The 13192-nt window shown below is 44.3% G+C and overlaps 1 protein-coding gene across 3 annotated transcripts in view; it reads right to left on the minus strand.

Annotated features, from left to right (window-relative positions):
- The window catches only part of KDM2B (lysine demethylase 2B), a 133070-nt gene that overhangs the window by 94004 nt on the left and 25874 nt on the right, over positions 1-13192 (minus strand). For all 3 annotated transcript variants that reach the window (XM_072600517.1, XM_072600516.1, XM_072600519.1), the window contains 2 exons: positions 7412-7590; positions 6142-6248 (listed from right to left, as the gene is read on the minus strand). In XM_072600517.1, coding sequence (XP_072456618.1) covers positions 6142-6248; positions 7412-7590 — 286 coding nt within the window. The remainder of the gene's footprint in view (positions 1-6141; positions 6249-7411; positions 7591-13192) is intronic.

Genomic DNA, 13192 nt, shown 5'->3' on the forward strand with positions numbered 1-13192 from the left:
GAGGCCACACAGGACAGAATGGGCTCAGCTGTATATGTACAGTCAGATTCTCCTCACTTGGGGTTTTCTCTCTACCAAAGAAATCACAGGTCTGGTAAAAAAAAAAAAAATCACCTACTATGTGCAAGGCATACTGTGCTTTATGCCAAATGCTGACTTTTCTTGGGTCTTTTGCATGGCAAATAGCTTCTCTGTTCCCTGCCTCTTGCTATGAGAAAAGACTATGTCCTACGTGGGGGCAGAGGGTATGTGGAAGGTAATCAGAGAAAGTCAGAAGGGCAGGGAACTTTCACAGCTCTTTTGTTTGGTCATTAAATAGCAATTCTTCAATTCCAATTCACCCTCCCACAGCATCGCCAACCACCTATGAAAATCCCATATTAAAATACACACATCCCCAAGAGAAAATACAGTAAGATTCAGTCACCAAAACCAGGAAGGCAATGGAGGTGATAAATATTCTGGACTCAGGGCATTACATTTTTAAAACAGCTCATAAGCCCAAGCACTTTCCACAGCACAACCAAATGACATGGGGAGTCTAGATATTCTTCTGCCCACTTCACTGATGTTGAAACTGAGGTTCTGAGCTGCTAAATTACTTGCCCAATGACACACAGTTAGTAAGTAGTGGAACCAGGAACTGAAATTGACTCAAGGCAGGGCATTCTTTCTACACGTTAGCATGTTAGCTAGAGAAGAAGCCTGAGACAGGCTGGCAGCTAATACATCTCCCTTGGTTCATTCATTTCAACAATCACAGGAGGTAGGAAGGAGAAGGATTTTGTTAAACAGAAATTCCTTGCCACAGGGAACTCACAGGAGCAGGCTAGGTCTGGGAGCTTCCTTACAACAACCCAGGGAGGGGGAGGTACTATCATTCTCCCCATTTTACACATAAAGAAACTGAGGCAGAGGGAGGCTAATGTCCCACAGCTGGTATCTGAGGCCTGATTCAGGTTCTCTGACTCCAGGCTCAGAGCAATCTCCATTGTTCAAACCAGTCCTCGTGACTCAGTCTAGAATTCTTTCTACTCTTGAATTATTACAGGCAGGAAACAACGTGGGACAAAGCACTAACTCTGAAGTCACATCCCTGTGATCTATGACCTGGGGCAGGCCCCATTAAGACCTTAGGCCTCAGTTTCTTCTGCTGAAAAATGAGAGGGTTAGATGGACTGGCCTCTGAGAAAGCGGGTTTGAATTCTCCACCCCATCCCTGACCTGGAGCAATATCATTCAGCCTCCTGGGATTCCATTGTCTTATCTAGGAGATGAGGTCTCTTCTAGCTATAGGTCTAGGATCCCATGACTTACCAAGATGGTGCTCAACAGGATGGAAGGAATTGGGAGGAATGTGGAATTTTTCCTTTTAGGGGCAAAGACAATAAATAAAACATACCATGCTCCTCCAGGCCACCATTTTTCTTTCTTATCATCACAGCTGGAGGAAATATCTCCAATGGTACTATTAAACTTCCAGAGGATTCTTGGGTGTTCATGGTAGTCCCAAGACCAGAAGTAACATTATGAAAATCAACATTAAGAGGCAATACCATAAATGCACTTCTGACCAAGAGAAAAGTGGGTGTGAAGGTTGAGGTCTGGTCTCTGTAGCTTCCTAGCTAGGTGACCCAGGGCAACCTCCCAGACTGAGCCTCAGTCTGCTGGTCTATAAAAAGGGAGGAATCCATCCAGAGGCCACATGGGAAGAGCACCGAAACCTTTAAGGCAGATGCCATACAACAGCCATTATGGTTTGTTCCAATAGTCCCAGGTTAAGTATGGGCTCCTTCAAGTCATTCTTTAAAAAGATCACTAAGAAAAAGCACTTGGGAAAACATTTTAAAAGCAGCATCTTCCAAGTTGGTAATTCTGTTCAGAGGCAGAGAGCCCAGCACACCGAATAGTAAGGTATAGCAATACATTCATGAGTTCATAGGATGAAGAGCTGAGAGAGCCCTTATAACACAGAATGTCAGAGGTGGAAGGGGCCTTCGAAAATGGAATATCTGAGCTGGGAGGGAATTTAGAACAGGAAATGTCAGGGCTGGGAGGGGGCCTTAGAATACCAAATGTCAGAGCTGGAAATAGCCTCCGAATAGGGAATGTTAAAACTGAGAGGGATCTTAGAACAGGGAATGTCTGAGCTGGGAGGGGACCTTAGACCATGGAATGTCTGAGCTGGAAAGGAACTTAGAACAGGGAATGTCAGGGCTGGGAAGTATCTTAGAATAGGGAATGTCAGTGCTGGGAGGGGCCTCCAGAACATGGAATGTCTGAGCTGGGAGAGGACCTTAGAACATGGAATGTCTGAGCTGGAAGGGAACTTAGAACAGGGAATGTCAGGGCTGGGAAGGATCTTAGAACAGGGAATGTCAGAGCTGGAAGAGGCCTTAGAACATGGAATATTAGGGTTGGGAGGGGCCTCAAGCCAAGTCAGTAAGCATTTATGAAGGGTGCTCTGTAATAAGGGATGGGGATAGAAAGGAAGAAAGGTAAAAGATAGTCTCTGCCCTTGAAGGGCTCACATTCTAACAGGAGAGACAACATGCAAACAACTCTACAAACAAGCTACATACAGGATAAACTGGAGATGATCTCACAGAAGAGGACACTGGCAAAGCCCAGAACACAGAACGACAAAGCTAGAAGGGTCCTTCCAACAGAGAGGCAAAGCTGGAACATGAGAACAGAGAATGTCATTCCGTGGAGAGGCCTTACACAGAATGTCAGAAAGAAACAGAATGACAAGAATATTAAGGAAAACCAAATATTAAGATTTGGAGAATTCTAGATGCCATGAATTGACTCCATCAGACAGACAGGGAAGGAAACCTGAGTAGAGAGGTAGTGAGCTAAGGGTACAGAAAGAGGCATACGGTCATCAAACAGATGCAAGGCATGAGTCTATCTTAACTACACTTCTCTCTTAAAAAGGATATCTCTGCTGGAGGGGTGGCATCAGAAGGAAAAGCTATCAATTTTAAAAGCATCGATAAAGTGTATTAGAAATAAAAGGTTATAATTAGAAGACAGCTTAGAATACAAGGTGACAGAAGTGGAGGGAGAGTCCTCAGAACTTCAGAACTGGGAGAGGCCTTAGCAATAGGGGTGGGGAACCTTAGGCCTCGAGGACACACTTGGGCCATACTTGAGGACCTAGAGGGCCACATGTATCCTCAAGGCCTCAGGCTCCCCACCTTGTACTTAGAACGTCAGAATGACATTTTAACAAGGATCTCACAAGGTAGAAAGGATCATCACCAAAAGACACCATAGAACATGGTCAAAGGTGGGAGGATGAACAGAAAATGTCAGCTGAAGAATCCTTAAAAGTGATGAGTATGGATTGGAAAGACCTGGGCTTGAATCTCAGATTTGCTACCTGACCTATAGGTATTGAACCTCATTGGCATTCAGTTTCCTCTCTTGCAAAATGAGAGGATTGAGTCACTTAACATCTCTGATCCCTAACAGCTCTCATTTTAGGGGGAGGGGGGAATAAATATTTATTAAGCTCCTACTATGTGCCAGACACTATGTTAGCATTTTAAATGTTATCTCAGGTGATTCTTACAACAAGCCTGGGAAGTAGGTTGCTATCGTTATCTCCACTTAACAGTTGAGGAAACTGAGGCAGTCAGCAGTTAAGTGACTTTTCCAGGATCACACAGTTAGCAAGTGTCCAAGGCCATATTTGAACTCAGGTCTTCCAGACACCAGGCCCAGCATTCTATCCACTGTTGTCTCGAGAGATCATATTTGGTTAAAAGAGAGAGAGAGGGAAAGAGAGAGAGAGAGACAGAGAGAGAGAGAACAAATATTTGCAAAGCACTTAGCACAACGCCTGACACATAGTAGGCAGAATATAAATGCTAACAATGGCAACGATGATGACGACGATGATGAGATTTAGGGATATAGTCTAAATTCCCTCCTTTTACAAAGAGAACTGAGATCCAGAGAAATTACACCCAAATTCCCCTCCCTTAGCTTCTCATGGGCCCTGCATGATCCAGTGACACCACTCTCTTCACTTGCTCCTCAGATATGACTCTCCCACCTCCCAAAGCTGGACACCTCACTGGTTGCCTCCTTTGCTTGGAATTTTCTCCCTCTTCATCTCGGACTCTGATTTGCTTGGATGCCTCCAAATCCCAGCAAAAATTCCACCTTTTGTAAGAAACCTTTCCCAATCCCCAGCTGAAGAATCATCTCCAATATTACCTCCAACTACCCCATCTGCACCTTGTTTGTACGAAGCCAGTGCATCTTATTTTCTCCTGTGAGCTTCTGCAGAGAGGAGGCTGGTGGGGGTGGAGTGGGAGCCAGGGCATGTTTGTTTCTTGGCCTTTCCTGTCATCACCGGTATTCGACACAGTGCCAAGCGCACGAATAATACAGTCCTTAACCAACACTCATTGAGCTGTCTACTTATAATAACCAAGAGCAGTGGAGAGAATTCCAGGAAGACCCAAGTTCAAATCCAGCCTCAGATACTCATTACCTGTGTGACCCTGGGCAAACCATTTCACCTCTGTCTCAGTTTCTTCATGGGGAAAACAGGGATAATAAAATCACCTACCTGCCAAGATGGTTGTGAGAAACAAATGGTATAGAATTTGTAAAGGGCTTAGCACAATGCCTGACACGTACACAAATACTTGTTATCATTATTAATATCATTAATTATTATTATCATCGATGTTGATGAACAAAACCCTAAACATTTCCCCCAGGAGTCCAATCTTTTTCACCTACATTTGTGAAATGACATCCACATTTTTTTGGAGGGGACAAATGGATTCATTCCAAGGTGACGATTTTCCTTCTATTACAATTCCAGTATCTACAAGGCACTCGCCTGGCCACCAGCTGGAGCTGGGAAATCTATCTGCCCTACCACACAATGGGCCAAGTAGAAAAGAAGGAGCCCTGAAAGATTATGTGTAAACCTAATTCAACAAATTCTATTAGGATGGAGAAACAAAGGAGCAGTGTACATTGTTCTTTAAAAGAATCCCATTCTAAAACCTTTCTGAGGGAAAGTGAAGGACATTTTCTATAACTGGAGTGCTGTTCCCATTAATTTTTCTTTTATGTGAATCAAGATTTGCCAGTATACTGGGTCTGCCCAATATGGGGTATGCCTGTCTAGAAACTGGTATATGATGGCATTTGTGGAAAGTGGTTTAGACTCAAATCTCTTTTAAAATCATATACTTAGTTAAGGACACAAGCCACCAGAAAAGAAAACATCTGGTTCAAGGTCATGGTTACATGATGGTCAATGGGAGAAGAAGCCTGGAATCTCAAAGCCTTTTCCCATTGGCCTGACTGTGGGCTCCTGCTCTAGCCCCAGAATGAAGCCTTGGAGTGAAGGGGAGGAAAGAGGAAAAAGCAGCCATGGAAGTGGGAAGCAGGCCCATAGACTCATGTCCCCCATAGTGGAATTCCCCTCGAGTATTCACTGGCGGCTGTGCTTTAATGAGATACCAGAATGAGAGAGTGGGTTGACTTTTCTGGGGAAAGAACTTCCATGTTATTACTGACAAGGGCAAGAGCTATTCTGCCACTACAGGGATGGGAAAAGAGAGGCCAAGGAAGACCAGGGCCCTTACCTGGGCTGTGGCAGAGTCTGGATGACGGCAGTGGTGGTGGTCATCTCTCTAAGTATGTTACCCAGTTGGCACAACTAATAAGTAGCTCAGGTAAGATTTGATTCCATATGATTCCAAGTATGGCAGTCTATCCACTACAACACACTGCTTGCTGCCATTTGATTTTGTATCTGTATAGTGGCAGTGAACTCCTCGAGAGCAGGAGCTGTTTTTCATTTTATGGTTGTATCCCTAGCACCCGTGATAGTGACTGCCATACATCAGGTGCTTAATAATATTTGCCAGGTTATGATGACCTGAAACCCAACTGTGCCCTTCCTACTCAAGACCAAGGTCCAGGGGTTTGGGGACACTTGGGAGAATCCCCAAGGAAGAGTTTGAAGGGTCCCCTAGGAGGCTGGACCAGAATAATGGGAAACCCCTCTCCACTCCTCAACCCTCCCTTTAAACAGGGCATCTATGCCCAGGTCCATACCACCGCCCTCTGCCCTCTACGCCCAACCCTGAATGGCCTTACTTCTTAACCTTGGGGTACTTCATCTCTGCAATGAGATTGGTAGACTCCGTCTGCTTCTCTTTCAGGTGCTGGGGCCACATGTTGTCTACCCAATCCACCAAGTCGATCTGAAAGCCACATAACCATGCACCCGTCAGGGTAACTGCCCCTGGCTTGGCTCAGCCTGGCCTGGAGGCCCCATCCTTCCCTCTCTGCCAGGTCCAGAGTATCTCTGAAGGCCATACCCTCCATTCTCACCTCCACTTCTTGGAATCCCAAGCTTCTGTTAAGGCTGGGTTCAGCTATCAACTGCTATGGGAAGTCTTCCCTGATTTCTTTACCCAGGTGAATATTCTTTCCTCCTCAAGATATCACTTCTATACTCTCTGTTTACATGTTGCATCTCCCCACCACCACCACCCCGTCCTTGCAATAGACATAAATACCTTTAGGAGCACCTGGCACACAGTAGGCACTTAAAAGGTGATAGTTTGGTTTAGTTTGGTTTAGTTAAATTACATGGATGGCACTGATTTGGACTGCATTAGGCCTATGTGAGTTGGGTTGAACTGATTTAGACTGGACTGAATTGGGACGAACTATGTCAAACTGAATTAACTGGATCATACTGATTTGAATTGGGTTGGGTTGGCTTAGACTGGACTGGATTGGGTTGAACTGTGTCAGAATGAATCAATCGGATTATACTGAATTGGGTCAGGTTGAGTTGAATAGAACCATGTGCCCTCGATGCTGTGGACCTTAGGCTCCAAGGAGAAACGTGGAGAGATTCCCTAAGCCCCCAGTATTCAGCCATCTGCCACACACCCTGTCCAACTCCAGAGCTGAAACACTCTTTCTTTTACCCAAGACAGTCCCCAGAACCAGGATCTGGTCAAGGTGTTAGCTACTGCCAATCTCGCCTCCTCCCTGGTATTCTCCAATCTTCCTCCAATCTCAATCACCACTTAAGCCAATGATAGAGAAGAGGCAACATGGAGCAGTCAATGGAATGAGCAATGGATCTGAAAGATGCTAGGTTCAAATACCTGTGTCACCTAGGGTAAGTCACTAACCCTCTTTGGGTATTAGTTTTCTTAAGTGGGAAAGGAGGGGAGTGGGACAGACCCAATGACTTCTAAGGTCCCTTCTGGCTCTGTGTCTACTACCATCCCATGGTTCCCTGGCTCATGACAAAGTCCAGCCTGATACAGCATCAGCAGGGCCCAGGGCCAAGGAGTGTGGAGGTGGGCGTCCCTGGGGAAGGAAGGGAGGGATCAATGGTCTTTACCACATTGGGCCGCTTGACCAGGTTCTCCAGCTTCGTGTGGCTGAACTCGAGGCTGATGACATTGTATAATCTCTCCCGTTGGCTTTCAGGCATCTCATAGTAGCGCACGAACTGGGACATGCTCATCTCCGTACCCTTTTGGCTGTTGACGTCCATCACATCCACCAATCGCCGGCTCCCTGGTGGCAGAACCCACACACAGGCACCCCGGCTGACTCAGGACTCAGAACTCAGAAAGCTGTGCCTTCCCCAGCCCAACCACATCCATCCATCCATCCACAGGGCTGTGAACATGGGCATTGCCTTTCTCTGTGTGCCCAGGACCTGGCACGTAGTTGGAGCTTAACCAATGATTACTGACTGACTACTTGACCCAGCAGGGAATCCCACTGTCCCCCACAAATTGACTGAGGAAGAGATAAGAGATCTGAGTTCCTAAGGATGCAACATAACTGGGGTCAGAGAATCTAGATTCAAATCCTGCCTTTGCTGTGTACGGCCTACAGGGAATCAGACTAAACACTGGCTATGGAGTCAAAGGACCTGATGACCTTGGGCAAATCATGATGTCACAGTACACATTTTCATCATCTGTAAAATCAGAAGAGTTAGAACAGATGGCTTCTGAGGTCCCTTACACAGCCCTGTGACTCTATAAACCTCACTTTCCTCATCTAGAAAACAGGAGGTAACAATACTTTTCTCACCAGAGAACATTATAGCAATGTGAAAAATATTGGCACTCTGACCAGTCGCCAACCTTGACTGCAGAGGACTGAAGGCAAAACATGTATCCCTTGTCTCAACACAGAGGGGAGGGACTACAGGTGCAGAAGAAGGCATACCCTGTTAGATATGACCCAGGTGGTGACTAGTCTTGCTTGGCTATGCTTTGTTGCAGGAGACAGTTGGTGGTATGGAAACCACTGGGATGTGGTTTCGGCATAAAAAAAAGTCGATATAACATTTATGCATTATGTAACTTACTATATTCATATTTATAATAGATCTATATAATTTGTATATCATATCATATATGTGACATCATACATACGTATATTTCCATTACATATCTGTTTTATTATATCTGTCATTAATATAAAGTTTACTGTTATTTACTATATGTTACATTTGCATAATTTATATATTATATATCATATACATTATATAATATATATTTCCATATTATAACTAAACTTCATATTTATTATATTCATGAATATGACATTTATTATGTTATCTACTATATTTGCTATCTATATAATTTATATATTATATACGTCATATTGTCATATGCATTACATGGTAATAAAAATATACTTACGTGTTTCTATTATAATATACCTAAATTTTATTATATTTATTATGTCACTGACATAACATTTATTTATGCAAAAACTTTCAATGTGAGTTATTGGCATGAAACCCTTTGCAATGGCACCTGAATCAGGACAGGAGTTTAGTGTCGCAGGTGGTTCAACCACTACCTTTGAGGTAAAGAATGTCATCTCTTGGGTAAGTTACTTGACTCAATTTCATCTGTAAAATTGGGGTAAGGACCATAGGACCTCGTTCCCAGGGTACTTATAAGACTCAAGGGAGTCGATATGTGTACTCTGTGACCACTGGGAATTAGTTCAAGCTTAGTCTCCCAAAAGAGAGATACGGAGAAACCTTGCCCCTGCTTCTTTGGAAAGGTGGAGAAGTAGGCTCTAAAGCACTGCATATAAGACTTTTTCAATATGTTGGTTAGTTTTGATAGACTGGTTTTTTCCTCTTTTTTTTCTTCTTTGTTACGAGATGGTTTTTAGAAGGGGCAAAGACATACTGAGAAACATAGGTGATATAAAAACCAAAGATATCCATTTTTTTTTTTAAATTGTTAATACAGGAAAGAAGAGAAAATTGCACAGTCTGCCTGATCATCTGTTTGGTGTCTGGTTGCCTTCGGCCAAAAAAGACAACTTTCTTTTTCTTTGGAGAGAAGAAATCCACTAGAGGGCATCGCTGAACCAGTTCTGGGCCTACGTAGATCTCCAAATCCTCATCCAAAAACAATTGTCCCCAAGATCCATTCACAGCAGGACACAGTTGTCCCTCCCGGACAACCCTGCCACCTTCCCTAACGTCTTCAGTATTGTCCCCTGCCCCCTCCCCTCCCAGGTCCCAGCTGGACCTTCTTCCACCAAGGGCCTTGGATTCCCTCTTCAGCTCAGTGCCCTGGGTTCACTTTCCTCCTTTAACCCCTCCTGTCTTTGCCTCCACTCTCCTCTTCTCCCTGCCTTGGTGCTTTGTTCAAGGGGGATGGGACAAAGAACCATGACCTGGGAGTCAGGAAGTCAGGAGATGAGAACTGGTTTGCCTTTAAGCAAATCCTTTCTCTTCTCCTATGCCTCATTTTCCCCATCTATAAAATGGTCATAATAATCCCTTCCCCAGGTGATGGTGAGGGGATGCAGTCATAATGAGCTAAGGTCCAAACCTGATAAGAGCCCTATGAAGAATAAGGGATTGAGCCAGTAGAGTGGCTCAGTGGATCAGAGCGCTGGACCCAGAATCAGGAATAGCTGAGCTTAAATCTCTCTCAGACACTTGCTAGCTCTGTGACCCTGTCCAAGTCACTGTACCTTTGTATGCCTCAGTTTTCTCATCTGTAAAATGAGTATAACAGTACTTATCTCCCAGGAGTGTGAGGGTTGAAGTACCTAACAAATAGTAGGTACCTTATAAATGTTAGCTTTTTTTTCCCCATTAACTGAATCTGGAAATTTGTTAATAGCTCTCAAAGCTGTGTGACTCCCTCCTGCTCCTACAGTGAGAGTGACGATTGGTACTGAGAAACACACGGTTTTTAGGTCCTCCCCAATCTCCAAATTGGTGACTGGTGAGTTTCCCAGTCCAATGTCCAACATGCAGGCATGCTGCTAGAGGAACAGAAGTAAGTCAGATGAATTCTGACATTCTTTCTATAAATGAAAGATGAACAAGAATGAAAGTGGCGGTTAAGCCAAAGGATGATTTACAGGTATTTCTTGGAGAAAAATACATTAGAAATATTCCTCTTATTGTTCAGTTGTGTCTAATTCTTCATGAGCCCATTTGGGGTTTTCTTGGCAGAGATATCGGAGTAGTTTACCATTTCCTTCTCCAGCTCATTTTACAGATGAGGAAACTGAGGCAAACAGGGGGAAGTGACTTGCCCAGGGTCACACAGCTAGTAAGTGTCTGACACCAGATTTGAACTCAGGTCTTCCTGACTCCAGGACCAGCATTCTGTGCACTGTGGCACCCAACTACCTAGTATTACTTGGAGGCTGACTCAAAGGACCAGGGAGAGGAGTATTCCCATTTAACGGTCTCTATGTCCTTAGATTCGTCACTTTGCCAAGAAGAGGATCAGACTGGAAGACTCTGAGGTCCCTCTAAGGTCCCTGAGCATATGCTCGGTGATCACATAAAGACACCTTGCACTTGAGAAATAGCATTAAAGCCATCACATTACCAAGGTCTTTAGATTTAGCAATCTGACTACTAGCCAGAGCTCAAAGGTCGATCAAAGACTGAAAAGAAAAGCCCCCCAGGCACCAAGATGTTCACAGCTCCATTTTCTGTGGTTGCTAAAGACTAGAAATAGAGTGGCTCCCATGATATGGACAACATCTGAACAAATGCTGCAGCATGTGATTATCATGTCCTATGACGGCACCAGAAAATTCAGACAAACTTGGGAAGACTTGTACACGCTGATGCAGACCCAAGTAGGGAAACCAGAAGAACAGTAAACCCAGTGACTACTATTAATAATGTCAAGTAGAGCCTTGAACTCAAATAGAAACAGTTTAGCATACTGATGTAGAAAACCACAAATCAACATTATTTACATTGCGCTAAATTTTTTTTCTCAATCCTCATTCTCTTTGACTTCTCTGCAACCACTGACACTGTTGAAAACCCTCTCCCTCCTTGGGACTTTCTTCTCTCTAGGTATTTGGCTTTACCTCTCCTCATCCAAGGGATTCTCCTCCAGATCACAACCTCTAACCAGAGGTGTCCCATAGGGTTCTGCTTTAGGTCCTCTCCTCTTTCCCCTCTATACTCCTTCATTTGGTGATCTCAACAGCTCCTGTGGATCTAATGACCATCTCTGTGTTGATGGTTTGAGAATCCGCCTTTTCCACCCCAGTCTCTCTGCTGATGTCCAGTTTTGTATCTCCAACTGCAGATATCTCCAATTCACATGCAAAGTAGAACTCATTGTCTTTCCCTCTAAGACCTTTCCCTCTCCCATCCCATCCCTTTTACTATCCAGGCAATATCATCCTCCCAGCTCCCCACGCTCCCAACCTAGGCGTCAGCCCGGTTGCTTTACTTTCTCTTACCCCCCATATCCAACGTTGCCAAGGACTCTCCAATACATCCCACTGTCCTGTCTTATGCGGTTCCCCACCCTGGTGCAGACCATCATCACCTCATGAATGGATTACCACAATAGCTGGTGGGGGGTGGGTATACCTGCCTCCAGGCTCTCCTCATTCCAATCCATCCTCCATTCAGCCACCAGAGAGATTTTCCTAAAATGCAAGTCTGACTGTGTCATCTCCCTAATGCATAAACTCCAGTGACTCCCTTCCACCTCCAGGGTCAAATACAAAAATCCTCATTGGCCTTCAAAGACCTTTCTAACCTAGTTCTCTCCCACTTTTCTAGTCTTCTTACACCTTACTCCCTAACACATACACTTTGTTCAAGTGACACTGGCCTCCTGGTGGTTCCAGGAATAAGACTCTCCCTCTCTGGGCTCCAGGCATTCTCTCTGTCTGTCTACCCATGTCTGGAAGGCTCTCTTTGCCTCCACAATGACTATTGTCCTCCCTGGCTTCCCCAAAGTCCCAGCTAATATCCCATCTTTTACAGGAAGTTTTCCCTAACCCCTCTAAATTCTAATGACTTCCCTCTGCTGATCATTTCCTATTTTATTATCTATCTATTATTACTCTTTACTATTTCCTATTTATCCTGTACACAGCTTGCTTTGTATACATTTGTAAGCATGTTTTCTTCCCCTTTAGACCATAAGTTCCTGAGTTTAAATCTGGCCTCAGACACTTACTAGCTGTGTGACCCTGGGCAAGTCATTTCACCTTCTTTGCCTCAGTTTCCTCATTTGTAAAATGAGCTGGAAAAGGAAATGGCAAACCACTCCATGATCTCTGTCAAGAAAACCTCAAATGGGTTCATGAAGTCCTTTGACCTTTTTGTTTCCTCAGCACTTAACACAGTGCCTAGTTCACAGTAGGCGCTTAATAAATGTTTATTGATTATTTTTGTTAAACATTTCCCAATTACATTTAATCTGCCACTTTTGTCACTCAAAAGTTTCTGTGGCCTGCAAGTTTTACACCTCTGAAGTAAATAATTGTTTTTCTTCAAGTTGTGTTCAACACTTCATGACTCCATTTGGGGTTTTCTTGGCAGAGATACTGGAGTGGTTGGGCATTTCTTTTTCCACCTCATTTTACAGATGAGGAAATTGAGGCAAACAGGCTTAAGTAACTTGGCCAGGGGCACACAGCTAGGAAGTGTCTGAGGCTGGATTTGAACTCAGGAAGATGAGATGAGTCTTCCTGACTCCAGGCCTGGTACTCTATGCACTATGGCACCACCTAGCATCCCAAGGTGATAACAACACTGGAAAGGAAGCCCAAAACTTGCAATGACCAGGCTTACCATAGATGAAGTCTTATCTCCCCCTTCTTGGAGAGGGGTCACAGGTGTGAAATG

Source organism: Notamacropus eugenii, chromosome 4 (genome assembly GCF_028372415.1).
Source record: "Notamacropus eugenii isolate mMacEug1 chromosome 4, mMacEug1.pri_v2, whole genome shotgun sequence".
NCBI classification, from domain to species: Eukaryota; Metazoa; Chordata; class Mammalia; order Diprotodontia; family Macropodidae; genus Notamacropus; species Notamacropus eugenii.